Consider the following 27,389-nt stretch of genomic DNA (forward strand, 5'->3'; position numbering starts at 1 on the left):
GTATGTAACTCGGAACGGGATTCCAGTTCATTCGTGTATATTTATTCATCATATTATGCAACGTTAAAGTCATTAAAAAATATTAAAAAAATAAAATGCTAAACATGTAATAAGTGCCAGAAAATAATAATATGCTGTAATATTTAGTGTAACTAAATACGACGTGAACCCTAGAATACAAAGTTGACGATGTGTCGTTGGTGGGATCACTTGTTTGTTCCTGACATTTTTTTCTCTACAGAATTTTAAAGTGAGTTTGACATGCACTTTTTCTTCAGGAAGTAAGTTAAAAATTTGTTTGTCGTTATTGCGATTTCAAAAGTTTATTTGTGTCTAAGAGTAAAAATATTTAATATTATTTTCATCATTTTATTCCCAGTTTTATTACTCAATCTATTAGTAGGACGTGATTTCTCGTCGCGGTGCGGAAGACTTTTATGAATGAAAGCATAATGTTCGTGCAAAACCATTCATCTCACAAATGTCAGTTCTAAAGTATAATGTTGTAAATTTTTTTTTAATTATAACAATTTTTACAATTTTTTTTCTGAAAACACAAGCTAACACATCAATTTTTGGTGACAATTTTTTGTAATGTATGTAAATCTATTAATTATGTAGAACATAATTAAAAAATAAAAATAAATGTTTTAAACAGAATTGACGATTGTTTGCATTTAATGGATATGGACTGGATCGCAACACTAATTTAATGTTTCAAGTTAATAAACACTGTCAGGAAGCAAGCAAGGCAATATGAGAACATTATCTTTTGGTTGAATGTAGCGAAAGGGAAAAACAGTCACCTTTCTTGCTACGATCTTGTTCGCAGATAACGCAGGTATAAGTCCACACAATGACAACCCTCCCATTATTCCGCCCCCCTCGCTGAAACGCCCTCTCCCCCCTCCACCGCGGCGCAGGCGACAGGCTCAGGTATATCGCCACGCCCAACCACTGGCAGTAGCACGTGGCCAGTGGCCCACCGCGCTAAACATTTTTACTAGGGAGGCCCCTTAACAGCGCCAAACAAAAGTAGAATAAATAACAAATTAATAAATCTGGAACAACGAGGAACACTTTGTTAATTATTTTATTTCATGTGAATTCTTCGTTGAAAAGCCCGTGAATTTACTGGGATTTCTAATTGTTGAAAATCGAAAGAAGGATGCACTATTACGACAAAACTATACCGAGTTCCCCTTCCCCCTTTTCCGGTCCTACAAGATCTTCCTTTATCCACAGACGTTTAGGCTGTCTCACACACCACGTTGATATTTTTAATTACCTTTTTAAGGTATATTTATAAAATTTCAACTTGAGACCTCCCTGCATTTGTTCTGCCACAAATATTTTCCACAGATATTCATTCGGTGCAATACCATGGAGGTAGAAAGGCGCGAAAGTCTTAGTAATTATCATCACTTGTGCGACTGATATTACACTTGGTGGGTAATTGTCGAAAATACTTGTAACAGAACTAATGCAAGGGAGGCATCTAATTAAAATTTAGGTAACAGCCGTTTGAATAAAAGTAAAGATGGGAAAAAAAAAAAAAAAAAAAGTGTGTTTGGAGTCTACGCGCAACACAAAAACTTCTTGCTTACTATATAAAGATATAAATAAATTGTTAGTATTTGTTTGTTTTTTAGTTAACAAGAGATAATAGTTGAGAACAGTAAGGATGCGGGTATGATCTCAAAAAAAAAAGTCTTTTTCCGCGCACTTCTCTTGCATCCTTTCGCTGGCACTTTACGGCGCCTCTTTTGGCGATTTATTCCCACGTCTCCTTTGATAATACCTCTTATCTGCTTCTGTCTTATTATTTTTAGGTATGATGTTAAATCACAATCTCCAGCTGAATAAAATTAAACAAAAAACACTACACTCGAACATAAATTACACATATAGACTAGTGAGATAGCCTAAGTCCTTTTGACATTTAAAATCACAGTGTTCACATACCAAAAATAAAGTAAACTTATAAAGCTGCTCTCTTAAGTCTATGCGTATTTTTTACATTTCCAATCACACTATTCACATAAAAATTAATGATACTTATGGAGTGAATTGCACAAATAATTAACCCTTTTCCACACAAATAAAACAAATTTTAAAAAAATTGGTTGTCCGTAAAGTCGGTTTACGGACGATTCTGTAACGTGACAACGTCATAACAACACATTGATGAAATGATTGCATAATTTTATGAATAAAATTGAATCATTTTTATTTTAATAATAAAAGAATAAATACTTGAAATTATACTAGTAATCAGATTTTTAAAATGCAAGAATAATTAACCTTTATTGCCGAAATTGTTGTTGTAATATGCAATGAAAACCACATTAACTTTTCACTTCACTTTATAAACAGTCGACGAAAGAGTTCACGTGTAGATGACTTGCAATTAATTTTAAAAACTGGCGTTTAGCTATAAAGTTTAAATATAATTATGAACAAGTTTTTATATAAATAAACTGTAATCAAATATCTATCATCAATTATATGAATCACCATAATTTTTTAGTCAATTGTAACATAACCTATTATTACTGCACTCGCCGACAGCGTAACGGGACACAGCGTAACGGAACAATGTGCGTAACGGGACACTTTTTCGTGCGTGCAGCCGGCGTTCATCGATTTATTAGACGTTGTAACGTCAATAAAGATGGTAGCGTCAAACGTTAGCCGTTACGAAAACTGAGGAGTAGAAAAAAACAAGCAGCGGTATGCGAATTCCGCAGGATCACTGATGCGTATTCCTACCTCTCCGCTGCCGTATTCCCCTCCAGCCGTTACAGCTAGCATGCTACGCTACGTACTATCACCTCCCCACTTGTCTTCCCATTCGACCGCTAGCGCATGCGTTTGAGTGGCGTTGCCTCTCCTCTACCGATTCCTCCAACCGTATCTAACTATTCCCCTCATGCGATCGGAATTTTCGTAACGCTCGAAAATTGTAGCCCCTTCAGCAAAGAAGTTTAACTTCAATAAAAAAAATGTGAGCCAGTCTTTCAGTACTCTCCAGGGATGTCTTAACATCTAACCTGGGTACGAGCAAATTCCAGTTTTCTAATGTTTCAAATACACATGTAATACATTTAACGTAGGATTCTTTAAAACAAAATCATACCGGAATAATTTTAAAACACGCATTATAACACTAAGTATATGTTTTATATTTGTTTTCACCTAAACGACAGAAATCAGTCTGTAAATACTTCCTGCATACAAACGTTAACCTTATTGAATTTATTCGACATTTAAGATTTAACAGTAAAAATTTCATCACGAAATTATTTTATTCAACGAATATATGTATGTTAACAGTATGGTTACCGCTGCGCTATCTATACAATTCAATGTTAACCGAGGATTGTCAAAATTATAATGCGTATTTTTTAAGCTGTCATTATTTCTATTCATGACTATAAATTACAAAATGAAGTATTAAAGGATGTTTGTACTCTTGTCATTTTTAATTGCTTAATACCTATGCACGATGTAAATTCTGCGATGTTCATGAAAGATATATAGGTATACGGATGAATCTCACACAGGTACACAATATTTTCGAGATTCACGAGACTTCCACTTCCGTTCCAATCGACTTCCGTAACATTCACGCAATTACTCCAACCAAATAATGCCGTACTCTGAGAGCCAAGATGTTGCACATAAACAAAGATTGGGTGTGGCTGTGTCATGGACACGGCCGTTTGTTGTACGTAAACACGTGTACGTAGGTAATATTTTCAATACAAAATACGCTATTTTATTTATGTTATAAAAATTATATATATATATATTCACTGTAAATATTTTACACTAATGTTTCATATATGCAATTGATATATTTTGACGAGAGATGACGATTGAAACTCAAACGAATGTGGTAGCTTCTCAGAGTCAAAAGTTATACTAAATGGAAATATCGAAACGCAGCAAAATGACCTCAAAATGGCGGCGCTTCCCTCTTCACCGCGCGCGATGCGTCGCAGTCCTCACTTAGCGTAACAAATTCTTTGATCCTTTATCTATCGAGTGGTGTAATTAAATTTCTGATGGAGATGACAGATACGTAGCTGCAACACCAAACTGTATCCCCCAGTTTTTGTTATCATTCGTTTATTTTTTTTAATTGCCTCCCACTATGGAAGCAATTTTAAAGACGTATTCACTTTTAAAAAAAAAAAGAAGTAAACACTGCGCGTGAGACCGAGGGCCGAGCCACTGTGCCTGGGAGATCCGAGATACGGCCACTGATTGCGTGACCCCTGACCTCGCGAGCAGGCCCGGGTTCGAGGTCAAGTCGTCAACCAGCCTCGCCCCCGGGGCAAGACGCGGCGCTCGCGGGGAGCCTTGCAGTCACGTGACCGAGCCGGCGTCTCGCTGGCGGCGCTGGAGGGCCAGGGGAAAGTTTTAATAGGAAAGTTTAAGTTTTAATAGGAAACGTTTTGCACACTTAGTTGCAAACGCATTCTACTGTAGTGCTGTGACTAAAATTTATCTACATTTTCACACATTTTTTTTTTTGTCTCGCAAAATGTACGATGTATCTTACACGTTTATTACGGAGTTGGCGTCTGTTCCGAGACTGAAGTGAGCAATTAACAAACCAGACTGCAGCTGCCTAAAGGCTAAACTAAAAGGTTTGCTAAATAGCTTTAAAAGGAACTAGCTGGGAAGTGTCGCAAAAATGAAGTGAGTAATGCCAAAGGAAGTTAACAGCAAACTGAGCTAAATTAGCGTTTAAATTACATCCGGTCTGTTTAAAAATAAGGGAGACTGCGACACGTTTCTTTTCTCCAGATATTTATATTCCACATGAGTGTATTTATTGAACAGCTAATAATGTTAAGGATTGTAGATCTACAAGAAAATCCCAAGGCAACCTTCTTTATACAGAATTACTTTGTAAAACAACTTTTATTGTAGCACTGCACCAACCAAGTCTCCGCCCCGATGTTTTTACAAATTATCATTGTAATGTACTGTACCGTACAGTGGTTGGCTGGTTGGCTCAGAGCACTTGCTCCCACCCAAGGTGGTCCGGGTTAGATTCCCGTCTGGGTAGAATCAGTACTTTTTTTTTTTTTTAGCAAGTGAGGAACGTGGCGGACGTTTCCGTCAGTCGGTAGGGTTCGCCAATCTACACCAGTTACACCTTAATGGGCGTAAAATGAATTTTCGGAAGAGCGGAGCCGAAGAAAGCTATAAGAATAAATTATTTGATATGCCAGTTTAAGGGGATCTGACGGGTCTGGCTGGGAGTAGGGGTGGGGGCGGGGGTAGTGTGGAATGAAATACTCCCTCCCCCTCCCTTTCCAAACAAGCGTAAAGCCCGGAGGTCCTCCCCCGAATAATTTTAAAAGTTATGATTAAAATCTTTTTATTTATCTGAGAACCCTTAAAATATTTTTCAAAACCCAACATTCTTAAAATAAAAAAAGAGTGCCTCTTATGAAAGGTAGATCCTTATGAAACCACGGCTTATGATTGTGTCCTAATGCGTGATTAAAGAGAAAACTAATTTATAATTTTGCATATTCAGTTTCCATACATAAGTCACTTTAACCTGGTTAATGAGTTGCTTCAAAAGACTTCCTACCGCCACTAACGCTCACAATGCATTCATCAACTGAACTTTCTCACAGTTTCGCTCCGGTAGACGTCGACGAGATTTTATAAAACATTAACTCATTTGTTGTACTTTATTCGCAATTTTATGTTTCAAGAAGTTATTATAATAGTAAAACTCAAGGGAACTCCTCCATAGCTACTTTAACAACAGGCAGTGCTGCGCTGGTTTTCCTCATTATTCGGTAGCTATATTTTAGTTTTTTACTATAATTTAAATTTACTATATAGTATTACAATGGTTGGCATTTTAAAAAAAAATTACTAAATTAATGTGTATTTATTTAATGTTTTAAGAACCTATTTTTAAGAACTTATTTCAACTTAACTTTAAATGAGAGCATGTAATCATGTTATGATCAGTTTTGAATCAATCATTTGTAAGTAGCCCTTGTCGTAGAAATACCCTGATTAAGGACAACATTCAAAAATACCTATAAGCTTAGGTTTCCAGGATTGAGAAAAAAAACCTAACTTTTATGAAATTTGGAATGATGAACCTATAAGTAAAGCTGTATACAAAAAAAACTACATACAGTAGATGCTAGGGTTGAACTCAAAATCTTAAAAATATTTAAATAAACTTCATTTAAATGTTTAAAATATTAATAAGCAATAAACTATGGAACTCATTTAAATCACGAGCATAAACACAACATGTATTAGCAAAATAATATAGTAATCTACCCTCTTAACAGGGATCATGCTCTAACATCTTAGATTTCAATTCTTTTTTCTTAATATAATTCCTGTTAAGAAACATTTCTTCTAGTTATTGGCAAGACAATGACTGCAAAATAGCATAGTTTAATATCAACACAAAAACTCCGGCATGTTGGATTAGACAGTATATAGTCAAAATATAGATCATGTGGTTTGCAGAGTCAAAATTTAATTAATGCTTCTTAACTGTAATTTGAAACCTTTTTTTAATACCTAGAGCCAGCGTTGTAAAATGCTGCATTTACGAACACAGGAAGAAGGAACTAAAACTGTCACTGACGTAAGCTTGGAAGAAAAAAGAAGGGAATGTGACAAACAAAGACCTTAACCATGTCCACACAAATCTGCAATAAAATTTCTCTGACTTTTCACTGTCTTTCCATGGCCATAATTACAAATTTCCATGACTTATCTACGACTTTCCATGGTCTAAATTACAAATTTCCTTAACTTTTTTTAATAACTGTAATTTTGTAAAAGAAATAAAGACAATTGCTCCTAACATCATTTTAGCTTATCTAATTGCATACTATAATTTATATCGAGATTATGACTATGCACTAAAACATAACCACAGAAAAAAATTATTTCAGTTTGCGTTTCCAAGATTTCAAGTAAATTTCCTGACTTTCCCTTACCAATTCCCACATGCTGCGAGTGTTCATGTTTGCAATTGCATTTCTAGTAAATTATTTTCTATTTACTTTAATATTTCATATAAATATTTTTTTTTTAAATATTTGGCTCATAAAATTATCGCTAACGATAAATGCTGATTCTTTTCGTTCCCTTTTAATTGGATACTCTTACTGTATAAGTGGGGTAGCATTGTACAAGAGTATTTTACGACTGTTGTCGCAGGTACCATTGACAAGTCTAGATTCCACGGAATTCTATTTGCTGTCCAGGAATTTAACAAATGACATAAGCTGATTTTGGCTTCTTCTCCGTGTTTTTATGTATTAACTGTCCATTCTTGAGGGTATTCCATGGCCTACAGTGTAAGCCAGCAATGACGTATGTCCAAATTTTTTTATCTATCTTTCCAATTAAAAAAAATCATTAAGATAACGTCGTTGTTTCGTTCTTTGTGTTCCACAAACAGCGTTAGAGCAAATCCAAGCAAGTTGACCGCCTTAACGCAGCAATGAAGAACTACCAAAAGCCAATAAGATAACTGGAAAACCGAGTCTCCCAATGGTTTTTGTTCCTTTGCCTTCCAAATTACAGAGGAGGAAATAATATACTCGGTGTTGAACTTTAAGGCTCAGAATTACTTCAAAGGGTTCCCACCCTCTTCCTTACGCCGATTTCACCTGAGAGTTGCATGTCCTTCATGTGTAACATAACACTTTTTTTCCCTGCTAGTTGGATTCTCCGGCAAGATAAGAGTTATGCCAGTGTGTGACTCCGTGCAAATAATCGTGCAATATATATTTTCTCGTTAATTATCACATCATGTAAGACAAAAGTTATTATAAATGGTCAAATAGTTATTGATTGTGACAGAATAAACAAATTAAATTATGTACAAAGTAGTATTGCTAGAAGTGGGTGTTGGTAGAAATGGGAGCTCACATTATATTGGTTGCACTTGGTTGTGAAAGAATTTTGTTTTATTGTTATACCTCCGGCTCCTGTAATCGTAACGAGATAAAATACACACCAGTTTCTAATTCTAATCATAAGCTTTTAAACACAAACAAGTTTCATTAAATTCGATCCAGTAGTTTTTTGCGCGATACAAATATTAAAAAATATAGAAATTAAATTTAAAATAATTCAATACTAAACTATTTTCATCAAACTATTTTAAAATCAAAATCAAAAATTTATCTACACAATGATACTAAATTTATGTGGATTAAAAGCGTGGATTTTGCTAAAAAGAATTAAAAATACTTTTTGAGTTCTTATTGTATTAATATGTATGATAACAATACACATCGCCATTAAAACATATTAAAACAAACATACATAACATGCACAATCAAATATAAAATGTTTTCCTGCACAAGACTGCATACAGTTTGCACTGTTATGTTCCAACAACACTTGAGTTACCCCTAAAAACTGTAAATATTTTATTGTGATTTGTATTAATAAGTAATAGTAAAATTTTCTAAATGGGTTTAAAGTTAATGATGATGTCCGGATTTTTAACAGCACACACATTTATGATTTAACTATAAAGCTGTTCACTACATAATATGAAAATTTTTCTAAACTGTTTTTTTTAACAAAGAGCTAGTCAATTACCCTGTATTTTCTAAATTTTGTGAAGACATTCAATGATTTTCCCAGTTTTCCAGACTTTCTCTGTCTGCGGGAACACTGAAAAACCTAAATGAGCAGATAGAAATAGATCCGCCATCATTACTGACTTTTGGCTTTGATCCTACCACCATCTTAAAATTTTTAATTTTATCGTGCCCTATAATTACACATAAACTATCAAAATTATCCTGATCTATCATTTCAGTTGAATTTTTCCGAATTGTTCTACTCTTATAATTTCACATATGCAATAGGTGTGTCTAGAAACTATCATCTTAAGCTTGCAATCTTGGATTGTCATCCGCTGGTGGCAACCATCTTGGTTATCACATCACCTACTGGAATGCGATGGTGTCGCTGTTGAATGCCAGGTCGACGTTTACCCATGAAGCACGTGCTGTTATAGTCACGTCTGCAGTGAAACAACTCTAAGGTCGGAATCCGGGGCAAGGGGTTATCCCGCTCAAAATAGGGGAGGGGCGAACAAGTCATTTTCTCGAAATCCAACCTCTTTTGTGGGGGAGAAGGGTCCACGGGGCCATACATTAAACTGTAACAAAAGGGAAAACAATATTTATTAAAAAAAAATTTCATTACAATAGTTTGACAGAATTAGTTACAATATTTTTCTAACTACAATGTCATTGCCACTAGTTTTTTTTTTATTTCCGCTTACGAAAAGGAGGATGGCAGCTTCGTACGCCCCCAACCCCCAACCCCCAACCCCCCAAACGGATACGCTCATGATTTCGACGTATTTCATAGGAATATCTGGAACTGTTTGGTTCAGGTGCACTCATTCAAGAAAATGCCATATAGAGCGGTTTCCGACGCATCGTTAAATTAATGTATTTAACGATGTGTCCAATGCGCGGGCTAAGGGCGCTAGACTGGCGGGCTAAAGGTGGATGACCCGCGGGGCGAGCGGACCGAGGACTCATCTATTCCAAGGAGCAAGTATTCCTGGCAGGCCACCGCCCGCCCACGGCACCTGCTCGACAAGGCGTGCGATGGACGCGTGCGGGCCGCCGCTGGGAGGTCACACAACTCGCGCGCTTTGTCACCGTTCAACCCGTCTGCTCGCTCGACACGAGACGCCACTCATACGTCACAAACATTCCAACTGCAAAACTTAAAAATAAATAATAATAATAATAAATAAAAGCTGAAAACTAAAACTAAAGGTTGACTTTAAAAAAAAACTTGTTTTGAAATTTTATAAAAAATATCCACGAAAGGCTATAACTAGGGACCGGAAAAATTCGCGGGTTCAATGACCTGCAGGATGAACTCCATAGTTCTACGTGCACTCGGTCAAATGTAACCCACTCATTGGCTGCTGTCTTGTGAGACGTTCTAGCGTAGCAGCCTGTGATTCGATAAAGCTTTGGTTGGGTGTTTCTCATTGGCCCAGAGTCATCCAGGTGAGTTGTGAACCAATAGCAGAGGCAGCACTGAGGTATAACGATTTGTATTTTAGCCTATCGCGAAATGAATTCGCGAATTTTTCCGGTCTCTAGCTATAGCTTATATAATAAACAGAATACTTAAAAGCATTTACAATGGATGACCATTTTTAGTTAATTTTTAGTTTATGGTGTTGTCTGAACCAACAGAAGCAGAACAGAAATATTTTACTTATAGTACGCCCAAATAAACAGGAAGTTCAAAATTCAAGGTCTTAAGACTAATAAAAGTGAATGTAGGACGGATCTCTAAGTCATCGAGTAAGTTCGGTCCTTCAATATTTAAAGTTTTTAAAAAATAAATAACATTTCAGTGAGTCTTTCAGTACTCGCCAGAGATGTGTAACATCTACACTCGGTAATTAGATGATTCATGTGTTTTCATACTGAAAATACACTTATGATACGAAATTCACACCCTGGAAACGAAATTTAACGTAGAATTCTTTAAAACAATGCCTGGCGTAATAAATGTACGCAAATTGTGTTTTCAAATAAATTTCTAGACGCGAATCATATGTAGTTTCCGCACCGGCCTCTAGAATTCGCTGCCGATGCAGCTACGACGACTTTATAACCATTAAATTTGCAGACCGAAGTTTTAATTTACATAATGAAGCGGCTCCGATAAAAGCGAAAAGTCTTTTAAAGAAACCTGCTTGAACATGATTTTCAACAAGGAATTTTATTAGAATATTGCTCAAATTGATAAAATTCATTAAACCGATAATACTATAAATTTCCCTTTGTCTTTGTGAACTATACTTCGCACTATCCACCACAGATGGCAACACCAAGGTTGTATACCGAGAATTAAGATGTTACAAATCAAAAAGAAGTAAAAATAGAAGCCTAAACATGAAGTGAAAAGTTTATTTAAAAAACACGATATGAACTTATTTTGAAAATTGATAAAAGTTATCAAAGAAAGACTACAAAGTATATTTTGAACCGAATATTTAACGCATTTACACTGCATGATCATTTACTGTTGATTTTGAGCTTATGATATTGTCTGAACCATCGGAAGCAGAACAGAAATATAATAAAAATATAGTATGTAAAAATAAACAGGAAGTGAATATATATTTAAGTTTTCGAGAACGCTCTGTCCTCCACAGTATACATTAAAAAATGACGAATACTCGTATACTATGGAAACTGTTTCCTACAGCACATGGGTTTCAGCCTCTAGGAAATTTTGGCATGCAATAGATACGTATATGTGACTATAGTGCTTTCCCGTTCATTTGGCCACGTATCTTATTTCGTAACACGCAGATCTCATTCAATGAGACATCTATAGAAATGTCCCATTTTATCGACAGAAATTATCAAAACCCTTTAAGGATTTGCAAATGTCTTGCATGATCTATGAAGCGTTTTTGAACACACGCATATTTATATCGCCTTTCGGCCTTTTTCGGCGTGTACTGAAATCGCTCTCCGAAGTGGTCTTAAGAATTATACTTTTTAAGAAAAAAAACTACTTCCCAAAACTTTGAGCGCTTCTATTTTAATTTCTATTTTATGCGCATCACAACCATCACTAACAAGCTCCGTGCAATCACAGAGGGTCAATATTGTTACACCTGGCTGGGCGTGTGAGGCATGGAAGGGCGACCGTGGCTCGCACATTACACACCTTTTCGCCTCTTCGTGCCAGGCAACAAACTGGAGAGTTACTTTTTCCTTATTAGACCGAGTGGCGAACCTATAATTTTGCAGCAGGAAAAAAAGGATGAAAGTTACATGGCCTTGCTTGTACTTGCCATTTTCAACTGCACGTACTTAATGTTCCAGACTTTAAACACGTTCGTGGAAACAGCCGATTTAACAATTCATTATTTTGTTGTAAATAGTACTTTGTTTCAAGCAAGTCATATAAAAAACGTAATCTTACTAAGTTTTCTTCAAAGAAATATAAATAATAATATACAGGTAACTTATAACAAGTAGTATTGTAAATTATATTAGTAAATTACGGCTGTTGACGCCTGCCGGGTTAAGAGAACCCCAGCATTCAAAAACATGGAGTCAGAAGCCCAAATAATTCAAGTTCATGCATCTATTTTTTTTCTTCATATTGTTAATGTAAAGGTTAGGTTAGCTTAGGCATGATAAACGCTTGCTAAAATTCGTTCTTTATTTGATTTCCCCCTCCCCTGGATGGTAGGTTTTTCGCACCTCTAAGCGAACCTAATTAAAATGAAAGGTTCGTTAGTCGGAAACATTTTAAAATCGTAAAAATTATTTTCTCCCGTGCTATGGGATTTTTTTAAAATTCCGAACATGAAATTCCACGAGTGAGCGAAATTTATGATTATGTCCGGAACTGTTCGGGCGTCTGACTCAGTTTCAGTGAATCTCAGGCTTCCCCTGAGAAAAAGCAAAACAAAGTCGAGGCGGCAAGTGCGGTTGTGTTTACCAGAGTAGAAGCACTCACCCAGTTCGGAGATGCTGACTTTCTCGAGGAAAGGATCGGCGACTGGAAGCTGCAACAGACGAGACAGAAAAAGGTCAGCAGCGCCGACAATAACCAGAACGTTAATTTTACATAATACCTGTAACACCACCAGACAAGACAATAGTGTCGTTACCTACATACTTAATGTGCAATATACAGAAGAATTACAGGAAAAAGACTTATTTTTTATTTACTTAAGTCAATAAAAAATGCGATACAAAAAAGAATAAACCAAAATACTTTTAAAATTATTTTCAGGATTGTCCTTGCGTAAAATAAATACTGAAAGCTACAAATCTAATGAGAATATTTCTAAGAGCTTAATGCCCAAAACCTTATTTTTAATCATGAACGCACAGATACACTGTTGTTGATTTTACAAACAAGGATCATAAAGTAGTTTCCTTAACTAAATATTCTAATGTCACCCACCAATTCTTTAGCCCTGATAATGACACCGATGATTCGGGTGGAAAAAGAAAGAGATATCGATGTGCATAAGAACACATTACATGTAACATCAAAACTGAACACAACGCTTATATCAGCCTATTGCCACATCGTCCAGTAATAAACGGACAATCTGCACTTATTACCTATTTATCACTAGTAAATAACAAGTCAAATAATTTGTGTTAACACGAACTCAAACATTTCAGTCAGTTAAAGAAAATTTTGAAAATTAACTTGAATTATCTGTGATGGCATAATAAAAACTATTTTTTTTAAAAAAAAAAAACCGCTTACTTAACGCTTATACAGTTAACTACACTAATGAAATTTTCTTCACGATAAAACCAAGAGATTATGCTCCCGTAAAACGTATTTACAAACATGTCATTGATATACCAACTTACATCACAACCTTAAAAAAAAAAAAAAAATAAAAATAAAAAAAAAAAACTAACGTGAATTTCAAGCGAGATATTTTAACACCGAGCAGGCTACATTTGATTATAAATGGCCAACGATGTTAGGACTGTCGGAACCCCATTATAAACGTAGATGTAACTGCCTTCAGCCTCGGCACGCAATGGTGTGACGTTAACTTATATTATTTTTTTTAAACTCCGGTTTTGGTAGCCCACGTGTGATGCATCGAATAGTATATACAGTAAGGACGTATTTCCCACAAGTCCAAAACCCGGCAGTAATATATACAGATATTGGGTGGCTGGTGTATAAATTAAATTTTATCCCACCCCATTTCCGCCCTTTTGGCAGCACCCGATGAATGGCTTCCCTAAGCCGGGTTAATGACTCGGTTCAGCGGAGTTGCTGCAAGCCTCTGCGCTCGGGAATGGAGGCCGTTTCAATTACGTCTCTCTCTCTCTCTCTGTCGCTCACCCCTCTCACCACCCTCACAGGGAACTGCTTAAAAAAAATTAATCTTTCACAAAAATGGCTGCCTGGCAAGCGAAAAGAAAAACAAGGGGGGGGGGGGGGGGGGGAAGAGTTCGATGGCTCGTATTTTCGACAAGTGTACGACGAGGACGCTCGGAACACTTCCGATTCTACAGCACGTTTCGCGTGAGCAGACTTTTTCGACGTGTCTACACATAAACCTGTCGGAGACAGTAAGTAATCCCTGCTATTATATTTCACTCATACATTACTTGCGATTTTCCCCTCTCTTTGAACGGCTGGGATGTTTTTTTTCGAAGTTTATAGTAGATTCTGCCGTAAGCTTTCGATGTAGATTCCGACAAACTGCTCTATCGCCGATCGGAACAAATCAGTTTTACCGGGCAGTGTTTCAAATGCTACTCTGCTCTATCGGTACGAGGATCCGCTCTCTCGGCAATGACCGGGTCCAACGAGTCTCTTCTTCCTCCCCCTTCCGGCTGTTCCAGGCAAACAACATGGCAACACTAAACAGCCGTTGAATATTCACATTTTATTATCAAATCGTAGCTATTTGCATAAACTCCACGCTTATAAAACGGTCAGATACTGTTTAAATGTGGAACAGCACATTTAATTTCTAATAAAGTGTCGCAAATGAAAGAGACGTCAGGCATTCGTTTAGCTAGAAACAAGGTAAATTGAAAGCGAAGTTTCCCGCTGTATTCCGATAAAATTTGCATTTGGGTTAGAGGAAAATGGTATTCGTCTCACGAAAATTCCTATGAACTTAACGCACGGAACATTTTGCTAAATTTAATATACTTAACACAATTATTATAACATTATGTCTGAATTACATTAAAATTTAACACAGTGTTTTTACAGCTATTATGCTAATTCGTACATTAAAAATTGAAAATTGACAATAGAATATGTACAGATCAATAAAAAAATACGCACTTATTCTCAAGTTTACTCTTAATTTTAAGCGTGGTTATATATTATAGTATATACCATTTTCTATCAACAGTCTTAACGTCATGGGTGACTGCATTATGTGGTATACTGATGCGTGAAATGTTGCGTTCGTTACTCAACACAATAATTTTTTGAAGTGAAACTTCTAATGCGACTTCCAAAAAGGTTGCGTTAAACGTTTAACGCTCCTGGGGAGGGGGAATATAAAGAGAAGGAACTAAAAAACCAAAATAAATAAATAATATTACTAAATATTTTAACTCAAAATTATTTTTATACGTTACCTACTAGTCCATGACCTAACTCACTACGACATTCCTCCTTGATGTGAACAAAGCGAGGAAACCGTAATATAATCAATCGTAATAGTTACATAGTTAAACATAAATTACATAAATCTATTTCATTTATTTAAATAATGTAAGTAGGTCCTAAACATTGACTTGGTGAATATCCAGCTTATAAGTAACTGTTGCAACCACGCTTCCAAGCCGCCATGTCCGAAAGCGAGTTGCAGATGGTTTCCTCAGGTTCCGACAGCCCAGTGGCAGTCGATCTCTCCCGATCGGCGGCCACCGAGAATCGAGACGCCACACGTGACTTAGAATACCAAACACGTGAAATCTTCCGATAATCGTCGTTTTACGATCGGTTAACTCCTTTCCGAGTAACTAATAAACACCCTGGACATTTATTGCAAACTTTGAATAGGGTCGTATCCTCTGACACACATTGCTTTGCCGTATCCGCAACACACTGCGGCCTAGGGCATCCGTCCTTGGGATTTGGCGATAGTTTTTTTTTTTAAAAAAAAAGTATGCCGAACACCGCTGTCCCAATAACCAAGATTCGCGAGTCGTTGGCAGGGCCACTTCTACCATGCGACTGTCTCCGCGGGGATTATTCTGAATTCATCCTTACGATAAGCTGAGTAGTTACATGCCGATTATCTTACACTCTCGACATTTCTGTGCACTCAATATTTGAGTGACGTCGCCGTGTCAAAAAAAAAAAAAAAAAACAACATTAAAATCTATCGTTTCTGTGTGAAGTGGCCGATAAAGCACTTCTTTTTTTTTCACGAGAAATACGAAATTATCTGTAAGTCAATGTTCCCACTGTGAAGTTAAGCTCGCCCCCAAATCACACGGGAGGGGAGGACATAAAATAATACGGGCTAGTTCACGCGACCGTGGCATACCTATTCGGGGGTTATTATGAGGTCATTGTAGTCACATCCATTGATTGACCGTGTAACGACACTCGGTGCCTGAAGTCGTGCGCCGTCCTGTCACGTGTGACTGCAGTGTGCGAGCTCGGAGTGAGGAAGAAAGAAAAAAAATGTGGGGGGGGGGGGGTGTCCCGAGACCTCAAACGCTTCGTCGACGTCATTGCGTCACGACATGCTCACTGGACTCGGCTGACTTTATGAAGCGTGTTTCCAATTTGCTGTCCGTACTTATTTTCTCCCCGTTCTGTATAAACTTTTTCTCACAATTATTGTTTGTACCATTCATATAATTGTCTTAACTTCTCTTCATTTGTGAAGGTTTTTTTTAAATATATTTTTTCCCTGCACTTGTGTCTTATTGTCGTGTCCTGATTACCAAATAAACTCTGCTGTCAACCTATCTGGCTCTGCAGCTAGCGTCTAAACTTTGTACTGTGTGTGTATGTATGTATGTATGTATGTATGTATGTATGTATGTATGTATGTATGTATGTATGTATGTATACATAGGCCTAGCTTGGCGTCGCCGTCATCTGTATTCAATATTCCTTAGTTAAAATATTCTTGAAACCAAAACCATCGAGATACATCGTAATAGAGTTGTGTACCAGTGTCGGGACGACTCGACGAATGTAACAGTAAATTGCTGGTGACCAAGTTTCCAGACCACTAAATCGTCAGGGACTCGCAGCAGTCAGTACGTGCGCCCGAGGTCCTGCGACGTGCATTGCCGTGCTATATGGCCACAGGAGAGGCCTTCTTGCCGTGGGATGAGAGGAATTAAGAATACGTAGGTCAGTGTCACTAACCCAGCAAGAATATAACTCACGAACGCACTCAATCTGAAACTCTCTCTCTCTCTCTCTCTCTCTCTCTCTCTCTAGATATATATATAAACTGTGTGTGTGTTGTATGTGTGTAATCCGTCATTCGGCGTCTTAAATTCTAAATCTTTTAATGAGTGAGAAACCTTGCCACAGTAGTTGAGTGGTCATATCACTCGCCTACCGATCCAAGTTCGATTCCTGTAAAATCAAACTCGTAACTGTGAAACGAGGCGAATGTTGACACGAGTCTGTGTTTTTATTTTATGTGTAGCATATACGGTATACGGCATTTGGTGGGCGTAATTTCGTGTTTGCGATGGAAGTCAATGAACGGGAATGTGTAACAAACACGGTGCTGCCATCTGTGGCAGATGGCGTGAACCAAAGTTCACAAATAGATAAAAGTAACTTTGTAGTATTAACTTTTTAATGCATTTTAACAAGATGGGCAGTATTTTAATACTATTCCTTGTCGAAGATCAGGTCCAAAACCGGGGTTTAGTATATTTTTCCAGCCTTTTCCGCTTTAATCGGAGTCGTTTCATTACATAATTTAAAATTTCGGTCTGCGAATTGAATTACTCGATAGTTGCCGAAGATGCTCCGGCAGCGAATTCTAGCGACGAGAACGAAAACTACGTGTGATTCGCGTCCAGAAATGTGGTTGAAAATACAATTTGCGTATCTTTATCACGCCAGGCATCATTTTAAAGAATTCTACGTTAAATTTCGTGTAAGATTTTCGTATTACAAGTGTATTTCCAACACGAGATCACAAGAATTGTTCGTTAACGAGCTTAGATGTCACATATCTCTGGCGAGTACTGAAAGTCTCGCTCGCTGTTTTTTTTCTTCTGTTTTCTTTGGTAGCACTCTCGTTTTCCTCCACCCATTGCATTCCGTCAATGCTGCACAAACATTGCATCACTACTCGTAGTCTCCAATTATCCTGGTGCGGACAAGATATTAAGCTCTAATCCATTTATTCCATGTTTTGTTAAGTATCTGAGCAGAATATAAATCTTCTCGGACCCGCATTCACGCGCGCTACTGACATAACCGGTTTGCGGACAACATTACAATCTGGTTAAACACGGCAATTGCATATTACATCTTCCACTTAATTCACACCGCATCTAAATATTCACTCAATCATACATTTGCAGGCCACGATAAGTACCCGCCTATATATCAAATCATCCTCATGCTCCAGCACAGGGAAAAAAAAGGGTTTCCACGGGCATATTGAACATTCAACGGGGATTCGCGTTCAACAGCTGAGATGAACTACGATGCTCTTACAGGAACGCTTTTTTTCGTACCGGAAGTCTACAGAAATGTTTTCAGACTTTCATTTTAGATCAGGGCACCGTAATCATAAATCGCTAGAATTTGCGGAACTCTACATGTTCAAACACTTACAAATTTGTTTTATTTTTTTTATTTTGCTATCCAACATTTTAATTATTTTTGGAAACTTAACAAAAAATAAATTTATTCTACCACATTATTCAATGATGGTTATGTTGAAATTTGATATGAAATACTTAGGCCTACATTAAGAGTTTTTCATTATCTCACTGCATATCGCAGGACTGTGATTGGGAAGCCCTGGTCTAGACACGAACAAGGGACAAGATATCCTCCTGCCAATTTTGTTTCTAGTTTTTGACGGCACACGGAGCGGTGGTCAGGCGGAGGCACACAGGGAGACTTCGTTTCACATCCCCGTTCGGCTGTCGTAATTTCGTATCCCCTGTTTTTTTTTTTTTTTTTCCTTATTCGAAATCACTTTAGGCAAATGATGAGGAAATGGTTTAGTCCAGTGGTTCCAAACCTTTTTCAGCTGGCGACCCACCTTTCCTTACGAATACCTCCACTGTCCATTGGTCCATGGTGGAGTAAAAAACATTACTTCTATCGTATCCCTTCCATTATGTATATATAATTTACATGATTTTTTGACGATACATAATGATTACTGATAAACAATTTGTGTTTTGATTTGAAAATGGTTTACAAAATATAAGCACTTTGTAGAGAATAGTTACATAATTAACAATAGATATATGTTTGAAGAAAATTCAATTTGTTTAGATTTTTATTATCTTTTCTGATGGTTTATTCGATGGTTTCTGATAGTTTTAGGACCAAGTCGCGACCCAATAGTGGGTCGCGACCCACCGGTTGGGAACAGCTGGTTTAGCTATTTCCTAATTTATTCTTAGTGTATTATCGCCAACGACTTCATCGTCAAAAAGACTCTGAGCGTAGCTGTTAAATAAATAAGTAAATAAATAGGTAAGTGGGTATTTTTGGAATATTGACGACAATCAGACAGTTAAAATAAATTTTGACAATACTTTGCGCATAGAGGTGACTACGACTTGACGTGCCGTTGGTAGCTCACACTTTATGCCTTTTTGGCGCCTGACCACGAAGACGACGTAAAACAAGGGCTCACAAGCCGCCATGTTGGTTTCTTCAATTTCTTGCTATTGCTTGCAATTAACGGATATTACTGAGAATTATATTACGCTAACTCTACTGAGTTCGTTGTTTGGTCTCAAATGTTTCCACCAGTTAGCCTATTTGCTAGGGCGTTGTTCAAGACGTTCTTGTAAGGTAGCGAATACGAGTAAGCACTTGACTTAGTAGGATACAACCTTAACATAAATCGCGGGGCTTATTCCAGAACGTGTCCAAACCGAATCCCAGCAAGCAAACGTATCGGCAACCGTTTTAATAAACGGTGCCCTGCGCGAGGCTAGAAACTGGTTTCAACGCATTATTGTGGAAGTTTCGCAACCTTCGACACAATTGTTAAAGCAAAAAGACTAATATAGCTGCACCACCGCCTTTCTAATATTCTCACGTATTTTTTAAGTTGCCATTATTCTTGTTATGACCAATAAAGCGCACAAAATGTATTCCAGAATAGTTTCGCTATCATAAAGTTCCATTTGGGACACCAACACACTTGGTATGTCCCCCGATGATCACAAAAATGACTATATACGAGTCAAAGGCGCAGTGAGCTATGCGCATGCGCGTAATTTTGGCAACAGAACGGCAACTGATAGGCACCAAAATCAGTTCCCTAAAAATAAGGGACTGGCCGTGTCCCATTGTGCACTATGAATACGACAAGGGTACAGGTGTAGCATATTCAGCACCTAAACCCTTATTTTAGTGTCTTATAATACCAGCTTATATATTGTCTAATAGCGGTAAAAAAAATTACGAAACTGTTCATAAGATATTTAACCGCTCACAAATAAAGTTTATTAAACATCTGGTTACAACATGTGCGAACAAACAACAAATTCTAAAAAAAAAAATGTGATAAATTTACAGGAATGGTTCCTTGATAAATAATGACAAGAAAATTAAATAACACACATGGTCACCACCGGTTTCTTACCGGCTAACTGGACCGAAGTATAGATGTTCACTGCCCCATTCCTGGGGGTGGGGGGGGGGGGGGATGGTAATTTCACAACTTTCAACAAAAAAATTCACAAAGTTTACACAGAAAGACCAAAAGCAAACGCGATACTTAGAGACCTGCAAAATTCGCGGATTCATTGACCTCTAGGATAGACTCCACAGTCCTTTAAATACTCGCGGAAATGACACCTGTTCATTGGCTACTGACGCGTGAGACGTCTCAACTAGGCTGTCCGTAATTCGGCACTTTCTTGGTTTAGTGTTTCCCATTGGCTCACAGTTACCCGGATAAAATGTGGGCCAATCGCAGAAGCGGTACGAAGGTATAGTTGTTTTGATGCTAGCCTATCGCGAAATGAATCCGCGAATTTTGCATGTCTCTAGCGATACTTAACTACAGACGTTCACAGAATTGTTAAATGGCTCATTATATGAGCGTAGAAACGGGTTAGGGTGGTGGTGGTGGCTGCCTGGAACTAACAAGCCCCTCACTGAGGGGTCCTCGCCAGCAATTGCAAAAGCATGACTGTGAAACAGGGTTGATGTCAAAACTGTGTCGTATGGAAAACTTCCTGTATATTTTTAAGTTGTCTGCTTATTGCATGCATGTCAAAATATGGGCAGAATACAACATACAAGAACCTTATCCGGAGATGACCCCGCGTGAAAACTCTCAACACCCCCCCCCCCCTCCCCCCCGGGTCACCGGAAATTTCCTACAGATGTGCGCCCCTCGCTCATTACATTGCAATACATCAGCAACATAGCCTGGGGAATAAACAGATTCAGTGAATGTAGTTTCGGTGGCGTGCGTGATTGAAATATTTAATTCAAAACAAATTCAAGACTAATGGGAAACATGTTTAGGCTACTTTATAATAAATTATTAGTTGCAAGATTAGTTTAAATTTTAATTTTCATTCTTGATCTGTAAACTCTTAGCTCTCGGTATACGATATTTGGTACGAGTAAATTTCTTCAAAATGGAACGGAAGCAGATGAACGGAACTGTGACACAAAGATGGCGGACTTACGTGCAGCAAAATAAACTCGTGACTTATGGTACTTACCAAACGTATTGGTGTGCCAAATGAAACTTTATGATAGTGAAAACTACCCCGGAACATATTTGGTAAACTAAAATAGTCATAGTAAAAAGTAGTCGTAAGTTTTAAAATATCTAAGAAAACTGGAATTGAAATGATTATAATACATATTCTCCTTTCAATATGTCCACGGACTCGGTACCACAGCGTTACAGCACGCGCGCGTTACCATCCAGTGACGTGGTTCGAAGCTCGTCAATGGAAAAATGTTTTTAAGCTTTTGATAAAATTATAATAATAATTTTTAATGTTAAAAATGTTGAAAAAGCTCAATAAGGTTAGAATTTGTTTGCAGTAATTATTTATGTACTGAATCGAGTAATTTAGGCAAAAACAAATATACAAAATATACTCGAGTGTTATAATATATGTTTTAAAATGTTTCATGTTAATATTTTAGTAATGCCATAGACGTTAATAAAGTTCCTTGTCGAAATGTTTGTTTGCATCAAAAATAAAACAACCTCAGAACACACGAATTGGCTCGTTACCGAGGTCAGAGATATTTAATCATCACTGGCGAGAACTGAAAGACTCGCTCAATACAGTTCGACCTCAAAATATTTGCCTGGATACTAATTGGTAGAGACCGGAAAAATTCGCGGATTCATTTCACGATAGGCTAAAATACAAGCAGTTATACCTCAGTGCTGCCTCTGCTATTGGCTCACAACTCACCTGGATGACTCTGGGCCTATGAGAAACGCCCCACCAAAGCTTTACCGAATCACAGGCTGCTACGTTGGGACGTCTCACAAGACAGCAGACAATGAGTGGGTGACAATTTGACCGAGTGTACGTAGAACTATGGAGTTCATCCTCTAGTCTGTGTCGTTTACCTTGACCCAGGTTTGTCGATTTTCGAAAGCAGTACCAATCAGTGGCAACCCTGCACTGTGCGGGGCCCTGGGCCAGTTACTATTGCGGGCAGGTGATATTTTTTAGATGGGCTTTATCAGGGAGAGAACGAATGGTACGGAATCGATCCCAGGGGTAAAAGTAGTTCAGAAAGCCCTCCACTGGAAAATTTGACTACAAAAAATAGCTTTAAACAAACATTCCTTAAATCATACACTGGTTAGTTTTATAAATGCCAACGAACAAATTCCAGCGAACTTGAGTATTTATACGAGGAATTAAAATTAAATAAAAAAATTTCTATACGAAATCATGAAATTTCATTTGAAATTTAAAACTATTGACCAGCAGTTTGAATAACCTGCTGATAACTAAATAATTATTTTTTTTTTCATTTTTTCCCCTATATTTTTCACAGAAAACTATAAATATGAAAAAGGTATGGCGCCGGACTTTGGGCGCTTGCCCTGCCCCGGAACAATGATCTAGTATCCTTCTGCCACGTTTGTTCTTGTCTACTGTGTTTTTAAACAAACAACATGCGTTTACTTGCAAGTGAAAATTAAGAAATGTCTACCACTGGTAACTACTACTATTGTGAATGTCAATTTGAAACAAGTGGCATGACACAGAATTTAATAAGAGTTAGTATTTTTCAAGTTTTAACTTCACTAAAATTAGCCAACAGTCGTTTTTCTGATATAGGCGGTCACGCCGAACAGGAAACTGACTTTCAGAATTCCACCGAAACAACAAAATTATGTATGCATTATTGTTAGAGTTGAAGTCTCGCCGATAACGAGGTCATTAGAGACGGTGAGCACACAACACAGACCAGCGACATAAGGGCAGGAATCAGCCACGGCCCCACGGCAAGGAAGCGTCCCAGCTTCTGCCCGGAGGTATTCCTGGGAACCACGGAGAACAGAAGATATCGTGACGAGCGGGAACGGTATTCCGAGTCCAGTGCCTTGCCAATGCGCCAACTCACTTTGGTTCAGTAGACACCGAACAGGCCGTTCCCAGGGCAACAGTTCCGTCTTTCTTTCTCGCGGCGTTCGCCACTCTCTCTTTCTCTCCCCCCATCCCTCCCCAACAAAACCCTTCTTTTACAAGCTCGCAATGTTCGGGAAATATGACCGACATTGATTGAGCATTCAACCACGGCGCCGCTTCTACATATAAATTTTCATGATGTCACAGGTATCGGCCTTACACTGACTTTTTTTGCTTCGCTTAGAGCTCGTGGCCAGCTTCTGAACTACTCTGTCGCTCACGGTATTGGTACACCTACCCCCCTTCCCCCCCCCCCCCCCGCAACCCCTCTTTGCTGTCACTACCACAACCTGGCGAACACTCGACTAGGACGCTGAATAGCAGAAAATGAGATGTGCTTGCGGAGAGAGAGAGAGAGAGAGAGAGAGAGAGAGAGAGAGAGGGAGGGAGAGGGAGAGGCAGAGGTGAAATCCGGGGTGTGTACTTTTCTCAAATTTGACAGTTCTCCAAAGTAGTACGAAGAAATGGTGGAAGGAAGTGCGGCGCTGATAAAGGTTTTGCGTGGTGGAACTAACCAACAAAAGTCGTCCCACTAGGCGGTTTAGGCATACATGCATGCAATGCGGCAAAAACCTTTATAATACTGTTACGAACGTGAGCAAGGCCGCGACACGTGCAGGTGCAGAGCTGGCTGGCGGCTGCCGCAACATTAGATGCACCGCGCGCGCCTGGAAGATAACAAGGATTGTCGCTTTCCCCCCTCCTTCCCATCACTCCCCGCGAGGCGCCCTGCCTTTGACACGTAACTGACACCTGACAGCTGCGGAGTTACGCGAGCCGCCGACACATGTTTCGAGAGATTTCTGCCGTCGGAATGGCACGAAATGACGCGACTGGCCCCGGCCGCGCTCGGGAGTTCTGGAAGGTGACTGGGCCTATATATATATATGTGCCCGGAACGCCGGCCGTGAGGGAGTCTGAGTTGAGAGAGAGTTCAGGCGGGAGCTTTCCCGCGGAGGAGTTTCCGGGCGATAAAACGGCGAAGTCCCTGGACGAAGGTTCCAGGACGAAGAGTTCAGTTCCGGACGATGATAGTATCGCGGGCGCGGCGGAGTTCCGAGCGAAGTTCCGAGCGAAGCGTCGGGCGGATCCTCGGCGAAAGCCAGTGCGTCGGCGGCGGCGGCGGAGTGCGGCGACGGAGTCCCGCGACGGAGGTCCACGCGGGGTGCTGCGGCGAGAGTTGCGCCATTGGTGCGGACCAGCGAGGTGTGCGGTGTGTAAAAACGAGTGACTGGGGAAGCAACATTTTTAAGTACAACTGAGGCATTTTTAGTTTATTTGCTAGTAATGTAAATAGTGTTAATAAATAAAACTGTGTTTGTAATAAAATCTTTAATTGGGCTATCTTTTACGAACCCGCGGTAAATCGTAACAATATTTAAAAAAAAGAGTTCCGTTCAACATAGTTTTGGCGTTGCTACTACGTCTATCGTCCCCGTCTCATTGTACGCTAGCTAATTCGTTGAGGGGTTATTTAGTTCCCCGGGGGGGAGCTCCCTCCCCGCCCCCCAGATGTACGCTCATATTTGTTAGCAAGCAGACTATGCGTAGGTTTTCCTTCGATCGTGGCCCGAGAGGGACAGGCATCGCATCGTATGTGACACGGCGAGCACTGCGTTTAGGGATGGCAACGATATGTCGGAAATACCGATCCATAAGGTTCAAAATAACGATAATTTCAAATTTTGAATTAAATATTTTTCAAGTAAAAATTTTTTTTATTAATATTACCTGCAAATAAAATTAACAGATAAAATAATAAAATGGTAGACCGATGGCTAAGGTAACAATAAATTATTTATTAAAAAACAGGAACATATTTGTAGTAGCTTCAGTTAGCTGTAATTAAATTCCCTATAGCGTATTTTGCATTATCACCAAAATAAAATACAATTTTTTTTTATATTTTTTATTATTCATTAATCTTTTTATTACGTTTGTTGGCTTGTTCCGAATAACATTTGCGGAAGTCTAAAAAAACTACAATTTATAAAAATCACTTAAACATAAAAAAACGCTTGAGATAAATCATAAACAAAATTTAAAAAAAATAGTTTTATTCATTTTGCAAAAAAAAAAGAAGCTAATTTTGTATTAGGTAGTTCCTTTATATTTGCTTACCTGTATCAATAACTGAATGTAACGTATACTTTAAAAAATAATTTTATATGAAGTAAAGAATGGGTAAAAGTTAGTACCTATATTATAAGGGACCGACGTGTCGAAAATCGAGATTATTTTCAAGCCGGTATTTCATCGCTGTCGATACAACTGAAGCGAAACTTCGAAAGACCGTGCGTAACACGTTGAAAAGTTTTGCCATTCGTAACTGGGTTGGAACACCCGGGGGATGCAGGGACGAGCGGGCGGGGACGAGAGGAAACGAGAGGAAACCTGCTCGCTGCTCGGTGCTCGGTGCTCGGTGCCTGGAACACGAGTAGAGCTGTAGCAAACCGTATGTATTCGGTACTGAGTACTGGGTGCGCCATCTAGTACCGAGTAACGAAACGTTACACACGAATGCATTTCGTTACTCGCATTTTTCGTATGTTTTACGCATGCGCGCGCTTATTCGATGAATTTTAAAACGTACGTTACAAAGAACGATGTTTGTTTATTAAGTAAAGTATAATTTGGAAATTCGCCGTCCAAGTTTTTTTTACTGTTTATTAAAGGTATTGTGTGTGTAGACAAAAGTTTGATATTGGAACAGAAACAACGTAAGAAAGTATTTTTTACAAATTAGAAATATGTATGTATTTGTTTTTTACTATCGCGTATTTTCACGTTTTTTTGTTTTTATCTTAAAAGAGATAATATAATAAAGCCGCTCTAATGAGATTTCATTGTTTCTTGATTAACAAAAACTGTTAATTATCAAATATTGTTAATTGTTTATATTCGATTTATTATTATTTACGCGACGTCATACTGTACGCGTACGCAATACGACTCGAATCGTTGCTGTAACATAGCATAGCATGTTATGCGGTATCAGAAGTAACGAGTAACGTAAAGATGCGATAGTAACGAGTACTAATTGTTATAGTAACGAATACATACGGGTACGCTTTATTTCGTTACTTTTACACCTCTAGACACGAGCGACGCGACAGACGCGTGTATCGTGTGAGCAGCGAGCGGAACAGCCGGCGAAGGGAGACGGATGGCAAAACACGACGCCAGCGCAGAAACGCAGGAATGAGATTGATCGCCACAAAAAAAAAAAAAAAAAAAAAAATCCACCCATTGTGTGGTCTCCTCTCTCGTGGAGTGAGATCCCACAATCTCAACACCCAACTGGTATCAGTAATAATAAAAAAAATTAAAATTTGACTAATAACCGCGAACTCAACTTCTCCAAAATACCTAAACTAGGCGTTGATTCACAAATCTGAAAAGGCAGAATGTCGACAAAAAAAATGCTGCGTCAAATTGGACGATTAATTAATTTTAAAGTAATTTTTTTTATCTTCAACTGGTCATTTATTTTACCAAAAATCCAACCCAAAATGCTTTAAGTAACATGAAAATGGCAGTGAACCCGAAAATCTATGATTGTTACTTAAAATAACTACTAAAAATATTATTATAAATTTAAATGCGAAAAGAGAACCAACAACATTTCCTACATCATACAAGGTGCTGAAGTTACCTGATTTGCTTAAGAAACTATATTTACTACCTGGCACCAGGGAAAATTATACCCCAAAATATTAACAATTTTACGATCACAATGCCTCTCCATTCTGACTAGATTGTTTCGCCATAATAAGCAAAAAAGCAAATTACAAAAATTATTACACAAATAATTAAAAATTTACATTCTTACTACAGGCTCTAATAACTGGAATAGCGCAACTACTTACAAAACTTGTTCGCAGTCGGGTATCGCTTAAGTAAATGGCCATTTAAAAAATCTTGTAGATGCAATTTTCTTGCAATTTTAATTCACCA

At 38.2% G+C, this 27,389-nt stretch overlaps 1 protein-coding gene across 2 annotated transcripts in view; it reads right to left on the reverse strand.

Annotated features, from left to right (window-relative positions):
* LOC134531744 (5'-AMP-activated protein kinase subunit gamma-2) overlaps positions 1-27,389 on the reverse strand; it is an 810,162-nt gene that overhangs the window by 106,153 nt on the left and 676,620 nt on the right. For both annotated transcript variants that reach the window (XM_063367618.1, XM_063367616.1), the window contains exon 8: positions 12,559-12,607. In XM_063367618.1, coding sequence (XP_063223688.1) covers positions 12,559-12,607 — 49 coding nt within the window. The remainder of the gene's footprint in view (positions 1-12,558; positions 12,608-27,389) is intronic.

This window comes from Bacillus rossius, chromosome 5 (assembly GCF_032445375.1).
Source record: "Bacillus rossius redtenbacheri isolate Brsri chromosome 5, Brsri_v3, whole genome shotgun sequence".
Taxonomy (NCBI): Eukaryota; Metazoa; Arthropoda; class Insecta; order Phasmatodea; family Bacillidae; genus Bacillus; species Bacillus rossius.